The sequence below is a fragment of the Arthroderma uncinatum genome (genome assembly GCF_011692745.1).
Source record: "Arthroderma uncinatum strain CBS 119779 chromosome Unknown scaffold2, whole genome shotgun sequence".
NCBI lineage: Eukaryota > Fungi > Ascomycota > Eurotiomycetes > Onygenales > Arthrodermataceae > Arthroderma > Arthroderma uncinatum.
The window spans coordinates 4179247-4194045 of record NW_022983864.1 but is presented as its reverse complement, the minus strand read 5'-3'; the positions used below and the strand labels follow the sequence as shown (position 1 = coordinate 4194045).

The 14799-nt window shown below is 50.7% G+C and overlaps 5 protein-coding genes across 5 annotated transcripts; 2 read left to right on the top strand and 3 right to left on the bottom strand.

Annotated features, from left to right (window-relative positions):
* Positions 1 to 459: 459 nt before the first annotated feature.
* On the bottom strand, positions 460 to 5292 carry GIQ15_03251 (uncharacterized protein; the record flags this gene model as incomplete). Its single annotated transcript, XM_033550668.1, has 7 exons — positions 460 to 1830; positions 1891 to 2036; positions 2095 to 2235; positions 2288 to 4624; positions 4684 to 4906; positions 4997 to 5080; positions 5137 to 5292. 7 exons carry the CDS (start codon positions 5290 to 5292, stop codon positions 460 to 462), a joined length of 4458 nt encoding a protein of 1485 aa, XP_033407829.1.
* A 1782-nt stretch (positions 5293 to 7074) lies between these two features.
* Positions 7075 to 9054, bottom strand: GIQ15_03250 (stil; the record flags this gene model as incomplete). The annotated part of the gene is made up of 5 exons (XM_033550667.1): positions 7075 to 7224; positions 7284 to 7878; positions 7945 to 8674; positions 8737 to 8930; positions 8990 to 9054. 5 exons carry the CDS (start codon positions 9052 to 9054, stop codon positions 7075 to 7077), a joined length of 1734 nt encoding a protein of 577 aa, XP_033407828.1.
* A 477-nt stretch (positions 9055 to 9531) lies between these two features.
* GIQ15_03249 (uncharacterized protein) lies at positions 9532 to 10668 on the top strand (the record flags this gene model as incomplete). The annotated part of the gene is made up of 2 exons (XM_033550666.1): positions 9532 to 9803; positions 9867 to 10668. 2 exons carry the CDS (start codon positions 9532 to 9534, stop codon positions 10666 to 10668), a joined length of 1074 nt encoding a protein of 357 aa, XP_033407827.1.
* Positions 10669 to 11246: 578 nt separating this feature from the next.
* On the bottom strand, positions 11247 to 12299 carry GIQ15_03248 (inhibitor of growth protein 3; the record flags this gene model as incomplete). The annotated part of the gene is made up of 1 exon (XM_033550665.1): positions 11247 to 12299. One exon carries the CDS (start codon positions 12297 to 12299, stop codon positions 11247 to 11249), a length of 1053 nt encoding a protein of 350 aa, XP_033407826.1.
* An 840-nt stretch (positions 12300 to 13139) lies between these two features.
* GIQ15_03247 (histone deacetylase phd1) lies at positions 13140 to 14591 on the top strand (the record flags this gene model as incomplete). The annotated part of the gene is made up of 1 exon (XM_033550664.1): positions 13140 to 14591. The coding sequence occupies one exon, from the start codon at positions 13140 to 13142 to the stop codon at positions 14589 to 14591; it is 1452 nt and encodes a 483-aa protein (XP_033407825.1).
* Between the last annotated feature and the right edge of the window lie 208 nt (positions 14592 to 14799).

Sequence of the window (14799 nt, the reverse complement as noted above, 5' to 3'; positions counted from 1 at the left end):
AAACCTGATAAAACGAGGCCACGAAGCAAAAGATTTGTGGCCTACTATCTACGCCTGCATCTTAGTGTAATGGTCTAACGATTACTACGGCCTCTGGATTGTAGAAGTCGGAATATTTGTTATTGATAGACAAATGTCGTGGTAAAGTGGAATAATAAATAATTAAATATTAGTCCAAAGATTTACAGGAGGTTCATGATCCATACATGGACCAACGGCCTTTTCCAAATTATTTCGATCCGAGAAGAGGAAATATGAGGAAACATGGGGAAATCGCTATAGAATTGAATGAAACGAAATCAAATGCAGTCATACTAAGGTTGAAGCGGAAGCGGTACAGGAGGGTAGGTAAGAAGAGTAGTGCAAACAAGAGTTAACAGTGGAGTTAAATCGGGGAGGGGGAATGGCCGAAAAAAAGGTATCATGATGAATAGATACTATACTATGGGTTCCTGTCCATTATGAGCTGCCGACGCCGCTGACGCTTCGTTTGGATAGAAAACTCCTACGAGGCTTTGGGGAGTCAGCGGTACTATCTTCTGTTGGGACAGTGGAGTGGGAAGTACCTGGTCTCAGGGACGAGGTTTCCGAGGACATGAAGACAGTCTTGATAGTGACGTAGCCGTTTCCGACTTTCACGTTGCGTTCTCTTCCGGCGTTGGAGCCTTGGTCGTCAAGGAAGAAGAGGGCTTCTCCTAGAATGTCGTCGGATCCGAACACAGCGTGGTCTTTGACTTGAAGCTGGAACTGGGCGTCGGCAGTGACGGAGTTGATCTTGATGGTTTCGTGGCCGGGGTCGAACTGGACGATGGCCTCGGACTGGCCTTCGGGCGACGATGATCCGGAGGTGTGAGGTGCCTTGTGGGCCTTGGATTTATGGATTTCTTTCATGCCCTTGCTGGTCTGTTGCTTGACCACTACTCGAACATTGGTTGAGCGCGGGTAGCCAGTTGTAGAGACAATGGTGATGGTGGCTGTTCCGGTGTCTCCCTTGATACTGGAGACGCCGAGACCGGCCTGAGATGCGCTGCTTCGCGATCTAGCGTGCGAGATGACGGGGGATCCCGATGGGGAGTCCGCAAGTGCTGAAGAGCGCTGTGGGGTGGCTGGCGCCGCCGAAACTTCGACACTGGGTGTGTGGCCGTGGCCGCCGTTGCTGGCAGCTTCTGGTTCGGCCTCTCCCTCACCATGAGCGCGGCTGGATCGCTTGAAGCCATGTTTCAAGAAAGAGGCTCCCTTGATCACTCCACCTCCAAGCATGGTAACTCCCTTGACTGGGGCGCCTACAATCTTTCCTGGTGTAGCAAAGGTTCCGGAGAATGTGGATGAGCCCTGTCGAGATCGAGTGATGTAGGCTGGCTTGAAGAGAAGCTTCAATCGAATTGCTCCAGACTTGCCGTCAAGAGGAAGGCTGACTTCCTGGGCTTGGAATGGCTGTAGTTGTGTGAGGTCGATGGCAGCTCCGCCCAAGTAGTCTGCTTTGTCACCGAAATCCCAGTCGTAGACGTCGGCCTTGAAGTCGGCAGCAATTCTGGACTTTACAGGAGTTTCAAAGAACTCGTTCCAAGCAGGGTGTAAGGTCTTCTTCTGCACCTTGGTCTTGAAAACGTCCTTGCCACCAAGCTTGAACTTGCAGTATGGATCGCTGTATCCATTTCTGTCCGCTGAAGGCAGGTCTGCAGCATCTAGGACGTCCACTCGAAGGGTACCCATGTTGTTGATACTTTCAGAGGGATCAAGCTTCATCTTTACGGGAAGGTACTTCAAGCTAACGGTAACCTTGCTATTGATTCCATCAGCTCCTCGGAGGATGAGCTCAGTGGGTTTGTACTAGTATATCGTTAGTCAATTGGGTCTCCAGGACTAGAGGAATTTGAATATTCAACATACCAAGCACTGTTGGAGAGTGGCTAGAGTTGGGCCAGAAAGTTTGGCAATCGAGCGATCCTCATTTTCGTCACCTGGACGGTCAGATTTATCAACCAGACGCAAAGTGATCTTGGAGAACTCCATCTCAGGCACGAAGGCATCGCCAACTATACATCTTTATCAGCAATGATCGAAACAAATGGTACAACGCATATTCTATCTTACCGTCACCAAACACCATATGCTTAGATTGCACCTTGGGAGAGGTATATGTTGGGTACAGGTTGTCATCCATCAGAACCTCGAGCTGGGTACCCGTGGTTGAGAAGTCTCCCTCCTCCAGCTTGAAAACAATCAAACCAGATTCTACTAGCTGTTAGCAATTGGTTACTTTTATAGCGTAGAGACAAAAACATACCATAATTGTGCACATCTTGAGGTGTAAGGCGAATCTTTGGTACTTCCTTCTCAGCCTTCTCGCCAGCTTCACCATTGGTTAGATCTCCTGCCTTGTCTGCGTCAAGTCTTGGGCTGCCGTTGGGAGTAGCGTTGGCCTCAGCCTTCTCGGTCTCGGTGGTCTTGTTGCCGTTTTCTTCAGCTGCTGCCATCTCCTTTTGGGCTTCGAGCTCTTCGGCCTCCTCCTCGGGGTCGATGACGTTTAGGGTTGGGTAGAAAGCAACGGTGTAGTGTAGTACACCCTTTTGGTTACTGTGGCCATCTAATTTGAGGGGAGTAGACAAGTCGCTCTTCTCATCGTGGACTTCGTATTCTCCGTTCTCTCCTTCCTTGATCCAATCCGACGCAGCCAATTCGACTAAACCAAGTGGTCTATCCTTGCCAATGGACTCATCATCCATGACTTCAAGAATAAGTTTCTCGCGTGGGGAGTTTACAGGCACGTAGAGAACCTCGTCCCACTCAGGGTTCAAGTTATTCAACCAGGTGACCGTACGTCTAGTCTCCATACCGGCCTTCAGGACGCGGAGGTAAGGATCAGATTTACCCATGGTCTCGACGTTTCGAAGGTCTTTAGCGCTCTTGATGTGAAGTCTCATAACACCGATGGGGTTGATGTAGCCACCGCTTCCAACAATGCCCTTGAGGGCAACGGGCTTCCATTCCACCTTCATCTTAACACGTCCAGTTTTGGCACCGGCAAGATCAAACCATTCTTTGCCGTTCTCCATAAGTTTCAACATATCGTTTAGCTTCATCTGCTGCTTTCCGAGGATTGGGTCGGCTGCAAGATCGCGGTCATCCTTGATCATCATCCCTAGACGGGCGGTCTTACGATCGCTGACCAGGAATTCTTTTGAAGGGTTGGGGAAGATGGGGTTGTTGGTACGCTTAAGTTTCTTGGTTATGTGGATTTCCTTGTTGTTAAGGAGTAGGACGGCGTAAGGGTTGAGTTGTCCGATGAAAGACTTGCTGCCGTCAAGATCCTTTGCCTGTTCAATGGTGAATTTGGCAATACCAGTGTTCAATTCCGGTGGAGGCTCGATGGCTCCGGCAGCGGTCTTAGTAGAGGTTAAGACTGGGAAGAAGCGAACGTCTGCCTGCATAATACCGCGGTTACGGCCGTTTTGCATAATGTCAATGTTCAGGTTTTCATGCACATCTTGAGTCTCAAGAGATTCCAATGGGAATGTAGCAGTACCGAGTTCAACGTCCTTTCGAAATTCGTTCCAGTCATGCAACTGTAGAGTGAGCGCGTCCGTAAAGGAGGTGATGATAATGTAAAGTGTCTCGTTCCACTTGGGGTTAGCAGTATCGTGAGCCGTCTTGGTTCTGGCCAATTCAGTTCGGTTGTTGATCGAGACCATCGTGTAAGGGTCGGGAGTACCAGAGAATTGATCGGCCTTCTTGAGGTTGTTGGCGCCATGGATAGTAACAGCGAGGACACCAATGGCCTGGTCAACGGGGCTACCTGCAAGCATTTTGGCAATCTCAACTGGGAACACGTTGGGATCGTACATCATGGGGGCCAAGTTTCCGTGGATCTGCTCTGTGATGAAGGTCTCCAGGCCAGGAATGAAGTTGATGTCAAAGCCGAGCGTTTCACCACCAAGTGGTTTACAAACATAGTCAATTTCTGGCTTACCCAAGAACGAGATATCAATGCGCTCCACGTGTGGGAAGGGAATTTGCAGTTTCACCTTGACTCTCATCAATCCGGAGAAGGCAAAGTCTTCCACGATTACATCGAGACCCTTGCTGACAATACCTTTACCGACACGGACTTCAAGCACGACTTTGGGGTTAATCTTATCCTTGATCTGGCGAGCGGTCATGTCCATCTTATCGGCTGGAGTGAAACTGAACTTCCAGTCCATCAAGACGATATCAGGCTCAGTCTTGGGGTAGGTTTTGACATGCTCGAGGCGCGGTGGCTTGCTTCCTAGGGTAAAGGTCTTGAGGCGCAGGCTGTCGAGGAAGGCCGGAGTAGAGGTACTGAGCACCTGGTCCACGGAGGTGATGATGGAGTGGGCGAGGTTGGGCGCATAGATGGGCCAGAACTTGGCCAGGAAGCTGTTTATCCATTCGAGGGTCTCGGAGTCGGTCTCGAGCTTGTTCTTGGCCAGCTCTCGGGTAATGTCATCACGGAAGTTTCGTCGAACACGGCGGATAGAGGTACGATAGTATGTACCACAGGTGGCTATGACCAGGAACACCCAGCCCAGGCCTCCACCGAGCAGGGCGATAATCCACGAGGCAAGACAGGCGAATATTATGATTCCAGCGTTGTGGTACCAGTCTATCAACGTTAGCATCGGCTGTTTTATATCAGTTCACGACAGCACCCTGGATACATACCTCCAAAGAACTTGTCATCGACCTTGCTCTCTAGAAGCGTTGGCCGTACCCCAGGCTCTTCGCCAGCATCCTCCGCCGCAGCGGGAGCAGCAAAGCGAGGACCCCAGCCAGTTCGGCCTGGAGCGAATTTCTCTTCTTCGGTAAGCTCTTTAACGTCCATCGCGGGATTCTCTGCTTCAGGCGGTTGTGCCATTTCTTGTTTCTTGGTACCGTTCGTAGCAACCTATAATATAGAAGGCCCACGATCAGTCCATCACTTTCTTATACAAACGCCATCAAAGAGCACTGGACAATGAATAATTCTTTCACTTACGGTACCGGCAGCAGCAGCTGCCTTCGCCCCGTTGGTGCCATTTGTTCCGTTTGTTCCATTCTTCTGGAGGGTGGAGGGTATCGCCTGCGGCTCGTTAGTGTGCTGGTGCTATATATCCTGATTATAGGGAACTTGCGTACCATCTTTGCCTGCTCGGCCTTCTTCTCCGGCGAAGCGTCTGGATCGAATTGAAACGCAGGAACTCCAGCCTTCTCGCTCTCTACCACCAGCTTCTTCTCGACGCTCTCTGGCGAAGGACCGGCGCCCGTCGCTGGCTGTTCCGCTTGTGTAGCCATGACGACGACTCGCTATACAGCACAGGGGGGTAAGAAACTGTACCAATTGACGTCTCCCCGTCGCTTCGAGCACTAGCTTCTACTCGGTTATTACGTGGTGAACAGGCGCAAGATCGAGCGTCATCCGCCGTGCGGAGAGCGGGGGAAGAAGCAAAGGCGACGCAAGCTGGTAGGAGGAAGGGCGTCTTCGTTCGTTTCTGATGTTGGAGGTTTGTCGGTTGGTCCTACACAAACACAGCGACGACGACCGCGCGAGAGAACATTCCACTGCACACGACAAGCAGAACGAGTGCCGAACAGGAAGAAACGGAATGGAGAGAGAGAGAGAAGCAATTAAGTTCTGAGGGGGGTCCTGGGTGAGTTGGCGATGTGAAGATAAATAATTAACTGAAAAAAGAAACGAGCAGAGTTGAACCAAAACTCTTGTCCCAGCGGCGGGCGACGAATCACCAAGCACACCAGCGAATTGGCCGCGAGTGGAACCGGCCTCGAGATAATACAGAAGCTAGCTATGGACGGACGCACAGAGGACGCACAAAGCAATTGAGAAACGCCTTACTCCGTACAAGCTGAGGGGGAGGCAGAAGGGAGGGAGCTACAAGGGTTGATATCTCGATGCGAGGAGTCAACTTGCTACGCATTCCACGGCCGCTCAATTGGCCTGCTGGGAGATCTCACGGCTCAATGGCTTGCCTGGTGGCTTCTGGTGGCAACTCACCAGCATCCTGGGCTCCGTTAATTAACTCCATCTCCATCGAGATCGTGCTTTAGCGGATGCTAGCAGTGCAGGGAAGCAGCTTGGTTCACGGATACGATGACACGCAACAACCTCCACTCTCACCAGCCACTTTTCTTCTCCTCTTCTTTTTTTTTTTAACCTGTGTGCAAGGGAGACGGGAAAAGGGGTCAGCCGCGGCAAGAGCTCTATACGAAGATCAAGATCGTGACGGCAGATATCGTGGCTGATGCAAGATCTCACGCTCCTTCGTGTTGATACTCCTAGCGCCCTCACTGGCCCAAACACTGCGTTTTGCCACATCGCGGGTTTTCACTCAAGTTAGAGGCCAGGATAACTCCACCTGCCAAGTGGTAATGCTCGTTCGCGCATTGAGGTCATCGCCAGGGGCCGTGAGCAGGTTTTTTTCTAGCGGCCTGAGGGTGATGTGGCTGGTGAATGCCCTTGCTGTCATCTTTACTCCGTATCAAACCAACATATGTATATACGGAGTACGGAGGAGAGATTCGAAACTGCGGGAAGGAGATGTACCAGGATGGGGAAATCTGCATGGATAGCCCACGGCCCTGGACCTCTATTACGCAACTGCTGCTCCGTTCCCGTCTGCACGTCGGGCAAGTGAAGATGTTGCGATACGCGAGATGCATCACGGCCAACCCTTGGCTGACTTTCGGAGGTAGAAAAAGCAATGACCAAATCGGGCAAGCTTCATGCAAGTATTAACATGTCAGCCCGTCCATATTTTGATAACCAACGTCTTTCTTACAGCGACAGCTCTTGACAAGGTGCGGTATCTTAAAATGAATTGTGACGGTTCCATGTTTCAGACAGACAGGGCTCTATAGCTGGCGGTACCTGGTAGTCCAATCTATACGCTACGATCTTCCGATCTTCAGATATCAACGTCATTACATTGCGGAATCACAATTTCCGACATCAAATGCCTCCACTCAAAATCAACTTAAATATACGCTTGCTCATTAAGGAGTACGGAGTAATTTTTTGTCTTTTTTTAAAATCGTGGATTCGTGGATTCGTTATCCCGCTCATCCTGTCCTGATCACTCCAGCGGCCATCAGTTTCTGGATCTTCATACGGACATTCGCGTTCTTCATGTGTTCGCGTAGAGCTGCTGGGTCGTTACGGGCTTGCTGGAGGATGGCCTGCATCACAGGATCCTGGACAATGGCCATAATCTACAGACACGGTTAATGCATGCAGCGTGATGGGGGGGAAAGTGGAAACAGGAACATACCTCTGGGTCTCGCTGGATTCGCTCGGCGGTTTCAGCCTCAGTCTCACCGGCACGAGCACTGAATTGAGCCTCGAGAGCTTTCTGCTGCTGCTGCTCGATCTCGCGCTGGTTGGCGCCGGTCTCATCATGATTAGCTGCCTCAGTGCATACATCCAAACATTTGTTGTACTCTTTCATAGCAAACAAGGCCTGCGCCTTTCTCAGGTATGCACGGATGAACTTGGGGTCTCGCTTGATCGCCTCGTCGCAGTCCTGGACAGCCTGGGGGAATGCCATCAGCTTGATCAGAGCTGCTGCACGGTTGCTGAAGCCCCGGTGGTCGTCTGGAGCACGCTTGGTCATTTCAGTGTAAGCCTCGACAGCGGCAGGCCAGTCTGCCTCTTTGAACATCTTGTTACCGAGCTCGCGAGCCTTCTCGGCCTCCTCAGGATCCAGGTAGGCTTCCTTCTCGGCCTTGATCTTTGCTTTCTCCGCGGCGCGGAGTTTGGCGAGGATTTCTGGGGTGCGGTGTTCCGTGAGTGATTTCTGGTAGTTGGTGATAGCTGTGGCCAAGTCTCCTAGCTTCTCATATGAAGATCCGATTCGTCCAAATGCCCTGAATGACGATGGTTAGTATAGCTCGTTCTTTTTAAGTCCCAACCTCCCGACATGTTCGACTTACTTTGCGATAATCTTGAAATCAGCTAGAATCTCACGACCTTCAGTGATGGCCTTCTCGCAAGACTCAATGGCGGCCTTGTAGTCTCCCTTCTCAAACTGGGCAGCGCTGAGGTTTGTCAGGTAAGTGATGTCGTGATGTATTTCCCAAGCCTTGCTATAATGTTCAATAGCCGCATCAAACTGCCTCTTCTTGTAATTCTCTGTACCGAGCTTCTTCTCCTCGTCAGCCTCGGCCTTGGCCTTCCTCTTAGCAATTGTCTCCTCATCCTCTGGCTCAGGCTCTGGCTCGGGTTCCCGCACCTTCTGGGTGGAGGGACGGGCATCGGGCATGTTCACATCCTCTTCCACCTCAGTTGCTCGACCACCGGCGCCAGCGGCCTCTGGAGGGGCACCAAATGACATGTCAACACCAAGCAGGACACCCATTACCTGAAGGAAGCGGGGATCCCTCATCTCTTCGCCGACGGAGTTGGGGTTCTTAGCCAGATGCTGCAGTTTGGCCATGAATTCGGGGTCCGCAAGCAGCGGTGCCGTCTTTGGGTTGTTGGCCAGTTTCTGTATCATCTGAGGGTCCTGGAACATGTTTCCAAGCCCGCCAGAGGGGTCTCCCGAGATGCCATCTGCTCTAGCTTCGGCATCGATCGCACGCTTCACGGATTCAAGCCCAGACTTGGCCTGCGCATTGCTCGAGTCGAGCTTCAGGGCCTCTTCATACGCATCGTGGGCACCCACTATTGAAACGGAAACACAGTTAGAATATAAACCTCTATCTAGCCATATCGTAGCCACTCACGTAGATCTCCTTGTCCGTGCAACGCAGCTCCCTTGCGACCCCAGCCCTTGGGCCAGTCAGCTTTCAGCTCTGTCGTCTTGTTCGCATCCTCAAGTGCTTTGTCGAAGTCCTTCAGCGAGGCATAGGCACCCGAGCGGTTCGAGTACAGGACATGGTTACTTGGGTCGAGTTCGATTGCCGCAGAGAACTTCTCACTGTCTCATAATCGATCAGCTCACGCTCTCTCTGGGGGAAGTTATCATGCACTACTCACACAGCTGTGGTAAAGTCCTTGGCCGCAAACGCCTTGTTCCCCTCGGCTTTCAGAGCGTCGGCCATAGTGAGAGATAGAGCACTAGCTTATACAGTAAACACAGCAAAGCAGCTTCAGAATCAGTTGTCCGGAGGAAGGAGAGACAAGTCCTGAAGAGCAGCGTCTTCTGTTGATATTGACGTGGTGGTGGAAAGCTTCTGGAAATTTCGAGCTTCTTTGTAGAGAGCGTCATGACTGGCTGGGCGAGGGGTACTTCGCTTTTGCTAGTAAATTTGCCCTAAGACACAAGTACCGCCACTACGAAAAGCGACGCTAGGCTCAGATTCTTCTCCAAACCTGCAAAAAAGTCACATATCTAAATAAATATCGAAACCTCCTTCAGGTGGGATAAGTCGCTACTCGCATACTCGATGGCCAGACTCGCTCGATAGTCTTACGAACAGTCTTCACCTAGCGATGAGCTCCTATCCCAGACCTCACCGGTGATACTTGGCCCTCCGAAACGCACTTTGGAGATTGGAGACTGACGAAGCGGGCATACCATGGCTTCGTCTGCTGGCCCCTCGCGGGCCAAAGCATCGAACGATCCGCAGAGCCTGGCGATGAAGCTGTACGATCAGTGTCTCTCCAGCTTCCCGACAGACCATCTCTACTACCAGCAGGATCTGCTCGGGCTGGGAGTCATACCGAACGACGACCTGGCGCTGCTCTTGAGATGCACCCAAATTCTAGTCGACCAGAGCTTGCTCCGGCTTCTACAAGCGAAAGATGATCGTCTTGCTTGGAAGATCATTGCGCAGTCAGATGCTGAAAAGTGAGTGTGCTTCTATCTCTTTATTGCGGCTTGTTCAAGTTAACACTGACTCCTGTCCCATAGACTGCAAAACCTCAACGGCGAGGAACGCCTCGTGTACAATGTAATCCATTCGACCGGCCGGAACGGTATCTGGACCAAGATAATCAAGACTCGAACAAACCTGCACCAGACGATTATGAACCGGTGTCTGAAATCCCTCGAAGCGAAGAGTTATGTCAAATCCGTACGAAACGTCAAGTATCCGTCACGTAAAATATACATGCTATCAGGGCTACAGCCGAGCGAGGAGATTACCGGAGGTGCGTGGTTCACAGATGGCGTGTTGGATGCAGATTTCATTCGTGGCCTGAGTGGCTGGATTGAACACTGGGTGAGCGCACGGAGCTGGAATTCTCCCGGAAGCGAAGACCAGCCAAAGGGGAAGAAGCGGAAGGCTCAGGCCGATGACTCGGAAACGCAATATATACCATACCTCCCATCATACCAGGGCCATCCGACCACGGCTGATATCACAAAAGCTATCAATGGCTCCGGACTTACCCCAGTCACCATGGACGAAGGGAGCATCTCTCAGCTGCTGCAGATGCTTTGCTATGACGGGAGATTGGTTTCTCTTCGAGACGGAGCCGCATACAGGAGTGTCAAGAAGCCGAATCAGATCTCTCTTCAACGCGACCTGGGCCTCCAGGGCCCAGGCGGCGCAACCACTAAAGAAGGACCCTCCCTTGGATCAAACGGAATGACTGAAGTGCCTTGTGGTCAGTGCCCTGTGTTTTCCCTCTGCCGTCCAGGAGGTCCTGTCAGCGCCGAGAACTGCGAGTATTTCGACGAATGGCTGAAAAACTCTGCATTGTCCTTTTAATATCTACGATCATTATCATCTGGACCTCGACCAGAACTTCTGCGGCATATATCCTTCCCCTCTCGATATACCCGTTTTTCCCTATTTTTTACATCTTCATTGCCGTCCCTACCATATCTTCGTTTCAGTCTTCAGGGCCAGCAACACAGTACAAAAAGCGTTTCAATAACCGCATAAAAAAAGCAACTGGTACTCATTTACTTTATACCCTGACAAAGCAGAGAGGGCAAAGGTGCCCTTTTCCGTTGTACCATACCATAGAGAGCATAGCGATGGAGTTAGTTTTTGTTTTTGGTCCTTACATTGTCGAATGAATCTACAAAATGAAAAAAGCGTATCTTCTGTGTTTTTTATTGGGGCAAAATTTATTCATCTGTGTTTATTTCATCGAACCTACATTTCCATTTGCAATATCAAGTGTTGATGCTTTTCCAGCTATAAAAGTACCCATGGGTTAAGAACCCGAGTAAAAGGAGAATATCATGTCAATTCCTAGGTCATATCACATTAATCATTAAAAATGGGTACTGTACAAGAGAATATATAATTCCTACCAAGATGCGGTGCATTAAACCTATTTATTTGCCCAAATTCTTGCGACACTCATCACAGTACCAAGTCCCCAAAGGCTCCCTCGTAAGCCCAACACACTTCCAATGAAACCACTCATACGGACAGTTATCGTTGTCGCAAGCAACCATGTCTCCGTGGCTCACACTACGGCAAGTACAGTACGTCTTTGTGTCTTCGCCGCCCTCTTCATCATCGTCGTCATCCGCATCCTCTTGCGAGGACCGTGCCATCTGCCGGCGAGACACATGGACATTTTCCGAATCAGATATGTCGGCACTGCTGAGCATAGATTCGTCCTCGTCCTCATCAGCGACACCGGCGGCAGGAGATCGAGATTTCTTCCGTGAGCCCCCATTGCCAGATACTGGTTTCAACCGATTGCTGCTTGAAGACCGCTTCGTTGATTTTCCAGGTGCATTATGAGCCTTTATCTTGCGCACTTGTTGGTGTGGCGCAACCTTTTTAGTAGTGGGTTTCTTCACTCCCGTCGTTGAACGGGGGCCAGCGCTACCAGCCCGTGATACCCCCGGTGTTCCAGCCTTGGGGGTTCCTGGGCCAGTAGACGACTGACGTAAATTCGATGGCGCAACAGGCAGCGTATTAATGGACGTATTCAGTCGGCGCCGCTTACTATCTGCTGCTCCTGCCGATGACTCACGTCGTTGCTGGTGCAGAGCTGTGGCTGCCGGTGAGGCGGGAGCCGAGTTTCGAGCAGCAGCCTGGGTAGCAGCTCCAGGTCCCACTGATGCACGGGAGGTAACATTATTTAGCCGTTGGGCAATGTTAAATTGCAAATTCGCGTTTGCCGACGCGGGATTTAGCGGAGAGGAATAAGATCCTTCGTTGGTGGCGGCATCGGGAAATATTGCCTTGGGAGGTTCACGATAAAGATCCCTGTTCTGGAAGAGAGACGGAATCGGCGGGTCGTTTGAAAGGAGGCCGTCATTTTGTAGCTCTCGGATCTTCACGTCCAGTCTCTTAATATGCCGATCGAGGAGGATGCTTGCCTTGTCGCTCAGGATAACCTTCTCATCCTGTAGTATCTGGCACCGGTCCATATTTTGAATGATAGTTTTGCTATAAGCTTCTTCTTTCGGGTTCAAGGCATGGCTCCCGTTTATCTTGATAAATTTTTGTAAGCTCCCATCCCTCGAGTTGATTATGGCGCGACATTCTTGTATTATTTTATCTTTGGCTTGGATCTCCTCCATAAGGTGATTAATTTCTGCAGGCAAGTTCGCCACTATGCAGAGAAGGGTACGTCAGTCATAGTACTTCAAGATAATAAAGATAGAGCATCCAGTAGTCTTACCATTGTGAACAAACTGCTCCAGAACAGAAGAGCAGTCCTCTGCATGCGCCATGGCAAATAACACGTGTTGCTGTGTCCCTGTCTACCTATCGTGCATGCAGAAGTCCAAAGCAGCCGTATCGGCAGGTAAACAAACAAGAAGACTGTCGGTATAACAGCTGCCAACTACCAAGGAGAGAGAGAGAGAGAGTATTCAAGATGTTTGATATGTCGAGAGTTGCCCGATCGAGAAAGAACTTTGATGAATAAGAAAGAAAGTCACCTGACCTTAAGTCTGGGCGTCCCTTGCACAGACCAACTTACTACTTTGGGACTAGCGGGTTATATAACAAAAAGGCTCCACTATTAAGCCGCACTAGTCCAGATCTGGATACCAAATTTTGCGCCCTCTGATTGGCTGTTGGTTTTGATGGCTTTGCCCCCAAAAAGGTGATCCGCAATTCCCCAAGCTTCTTTCCATCGCCAAAAGACCGAAACTCGCGGACAGCCAGAACAGATAACCACCGGCCTTTGGGAATATAACGACCACTCAGGCTGCAGACAGCTGTTTTATGGATAGGAGAGCTACCGGCGCCCGCACTTGACCATGGGCAGATCGGCCATCGTGCAGGAATATGGCCCTCCGCCGCTGCCCAACACCACCATCACTTTCGATCGCAAGACTACCGATGAAGTAGCTCACGATGTTATCAAACGGCCAAAGGGCTACAGGGTATCGTGGCATGCGAATGCTGCCGTCGAGCCTCACCATTTCGGCCAGTCGCATCCCATGAAGCCGTGGCGTCTAACGCTCACCAAACAGCTCGTCATGGCCTACGGGATGCACCATGCCATGGACCTCTACGTCGCCCGCGCAGCGACATACGATGAAATGGCTGAATTCCATAGTACAGACTATCTCGATTTCCTTAGCCAGGTCATCCCACCTGACATGGACAGCGCCAACCAGCAGGATCGGTTGGCTGGATTCAACTTTGGCGACGACTGTCCGATTTTTGACGGCCTGTACGACTACTGTGCCCTCTACTCGGGAGGGACTGTGGACGCCGCTCGAAAACTATGCAACAATCAGTCCGAGATTGCTATTAACTGGTCTGGCGGGCTGCATCATGCCAAAAAGACCGAGGCAAGCGGGTTCTGCTACATCAATGACATCGTGCTGGGCATTCTACAGCTTCTCAGACACCACCCAAGGGTCATGTATATTGACATCGATGTCCACCATGGAGACGGAGTAGAACAAGCATTCTGGTCAACAGATCGAGTTCTCACTGTCTCCTTCCACAAGTACGATAAGGATAATTTCTTCCCTGGTACCGGTCCGCTTGATAGCACTGGCCCAACACACCCACTCAATCCTGGCGCCCACCACTCTCTAAATGTTCCGCTAAACGATGGAGTCGAAGATAACGATTACGTCAACTTATTCAAAGCCATAATAGGACCATGCATCAACACATATCAACCTGGTGCAATAGTCCTTCAGTGCGGTGCCGACAGCCTTGGCTGTGATAGATTAGGCTGTTTCAACCTTAATATCCGTGCGCACGGTGCATGCGTTGCGTTCACAAAATCATTCGGACTACCCACTCTTGTCCTTGGAGGAGGAGGATATACTCCCCGCAACGTCTCTCGACTATGGGCGTACGAGACCGCGATATGTGTTGGAGCCGAAGACCAGCTAGATCCAAAACTACCCGAAACACTGCCCTTCCGCAGTCACTTCCAGCCAGACTGCTCTCTTTTCCCACCGTTATCGGATCTACGAAGGGTTGAAAATAAGAATACAAAGCCCTATCTGGACTCGCTCGTGGAAGGAATATTAGAGCAACTGCGCTACATTAATGGTGCGCCGAGTGTTCAGATGAGCGTTATCCCGCCTGATATACTAGGTATTCGGGAAGAAGTAGAGCGAGAGATAGAAGAAGAGAATCAGATGAATGAAGAGGAGAATGAAGATCGTGGAATGAATGGGACGTCAAGTCGGCGAAGGGACGCGGAGCGAGGAATTGCGGTTGCCGGCGAGCTTTATACTTGATCCACGCAAGCTAATATCAGCTTTCTCGTCTGACCTCTATTTCGATTTGCTTACTACTATATAAAGGGTCGCCTTAGAGTTTGGGTTGTCTATGTTGTGTGTTTCTGGCGAAAGGATTTATTACTATTGGTGCGGCGCCATGTCCATATTCTTTTATGGCAAGTTTGGATACCCCTTTACTTCAACCTGGCATGTATATGGATTGGTA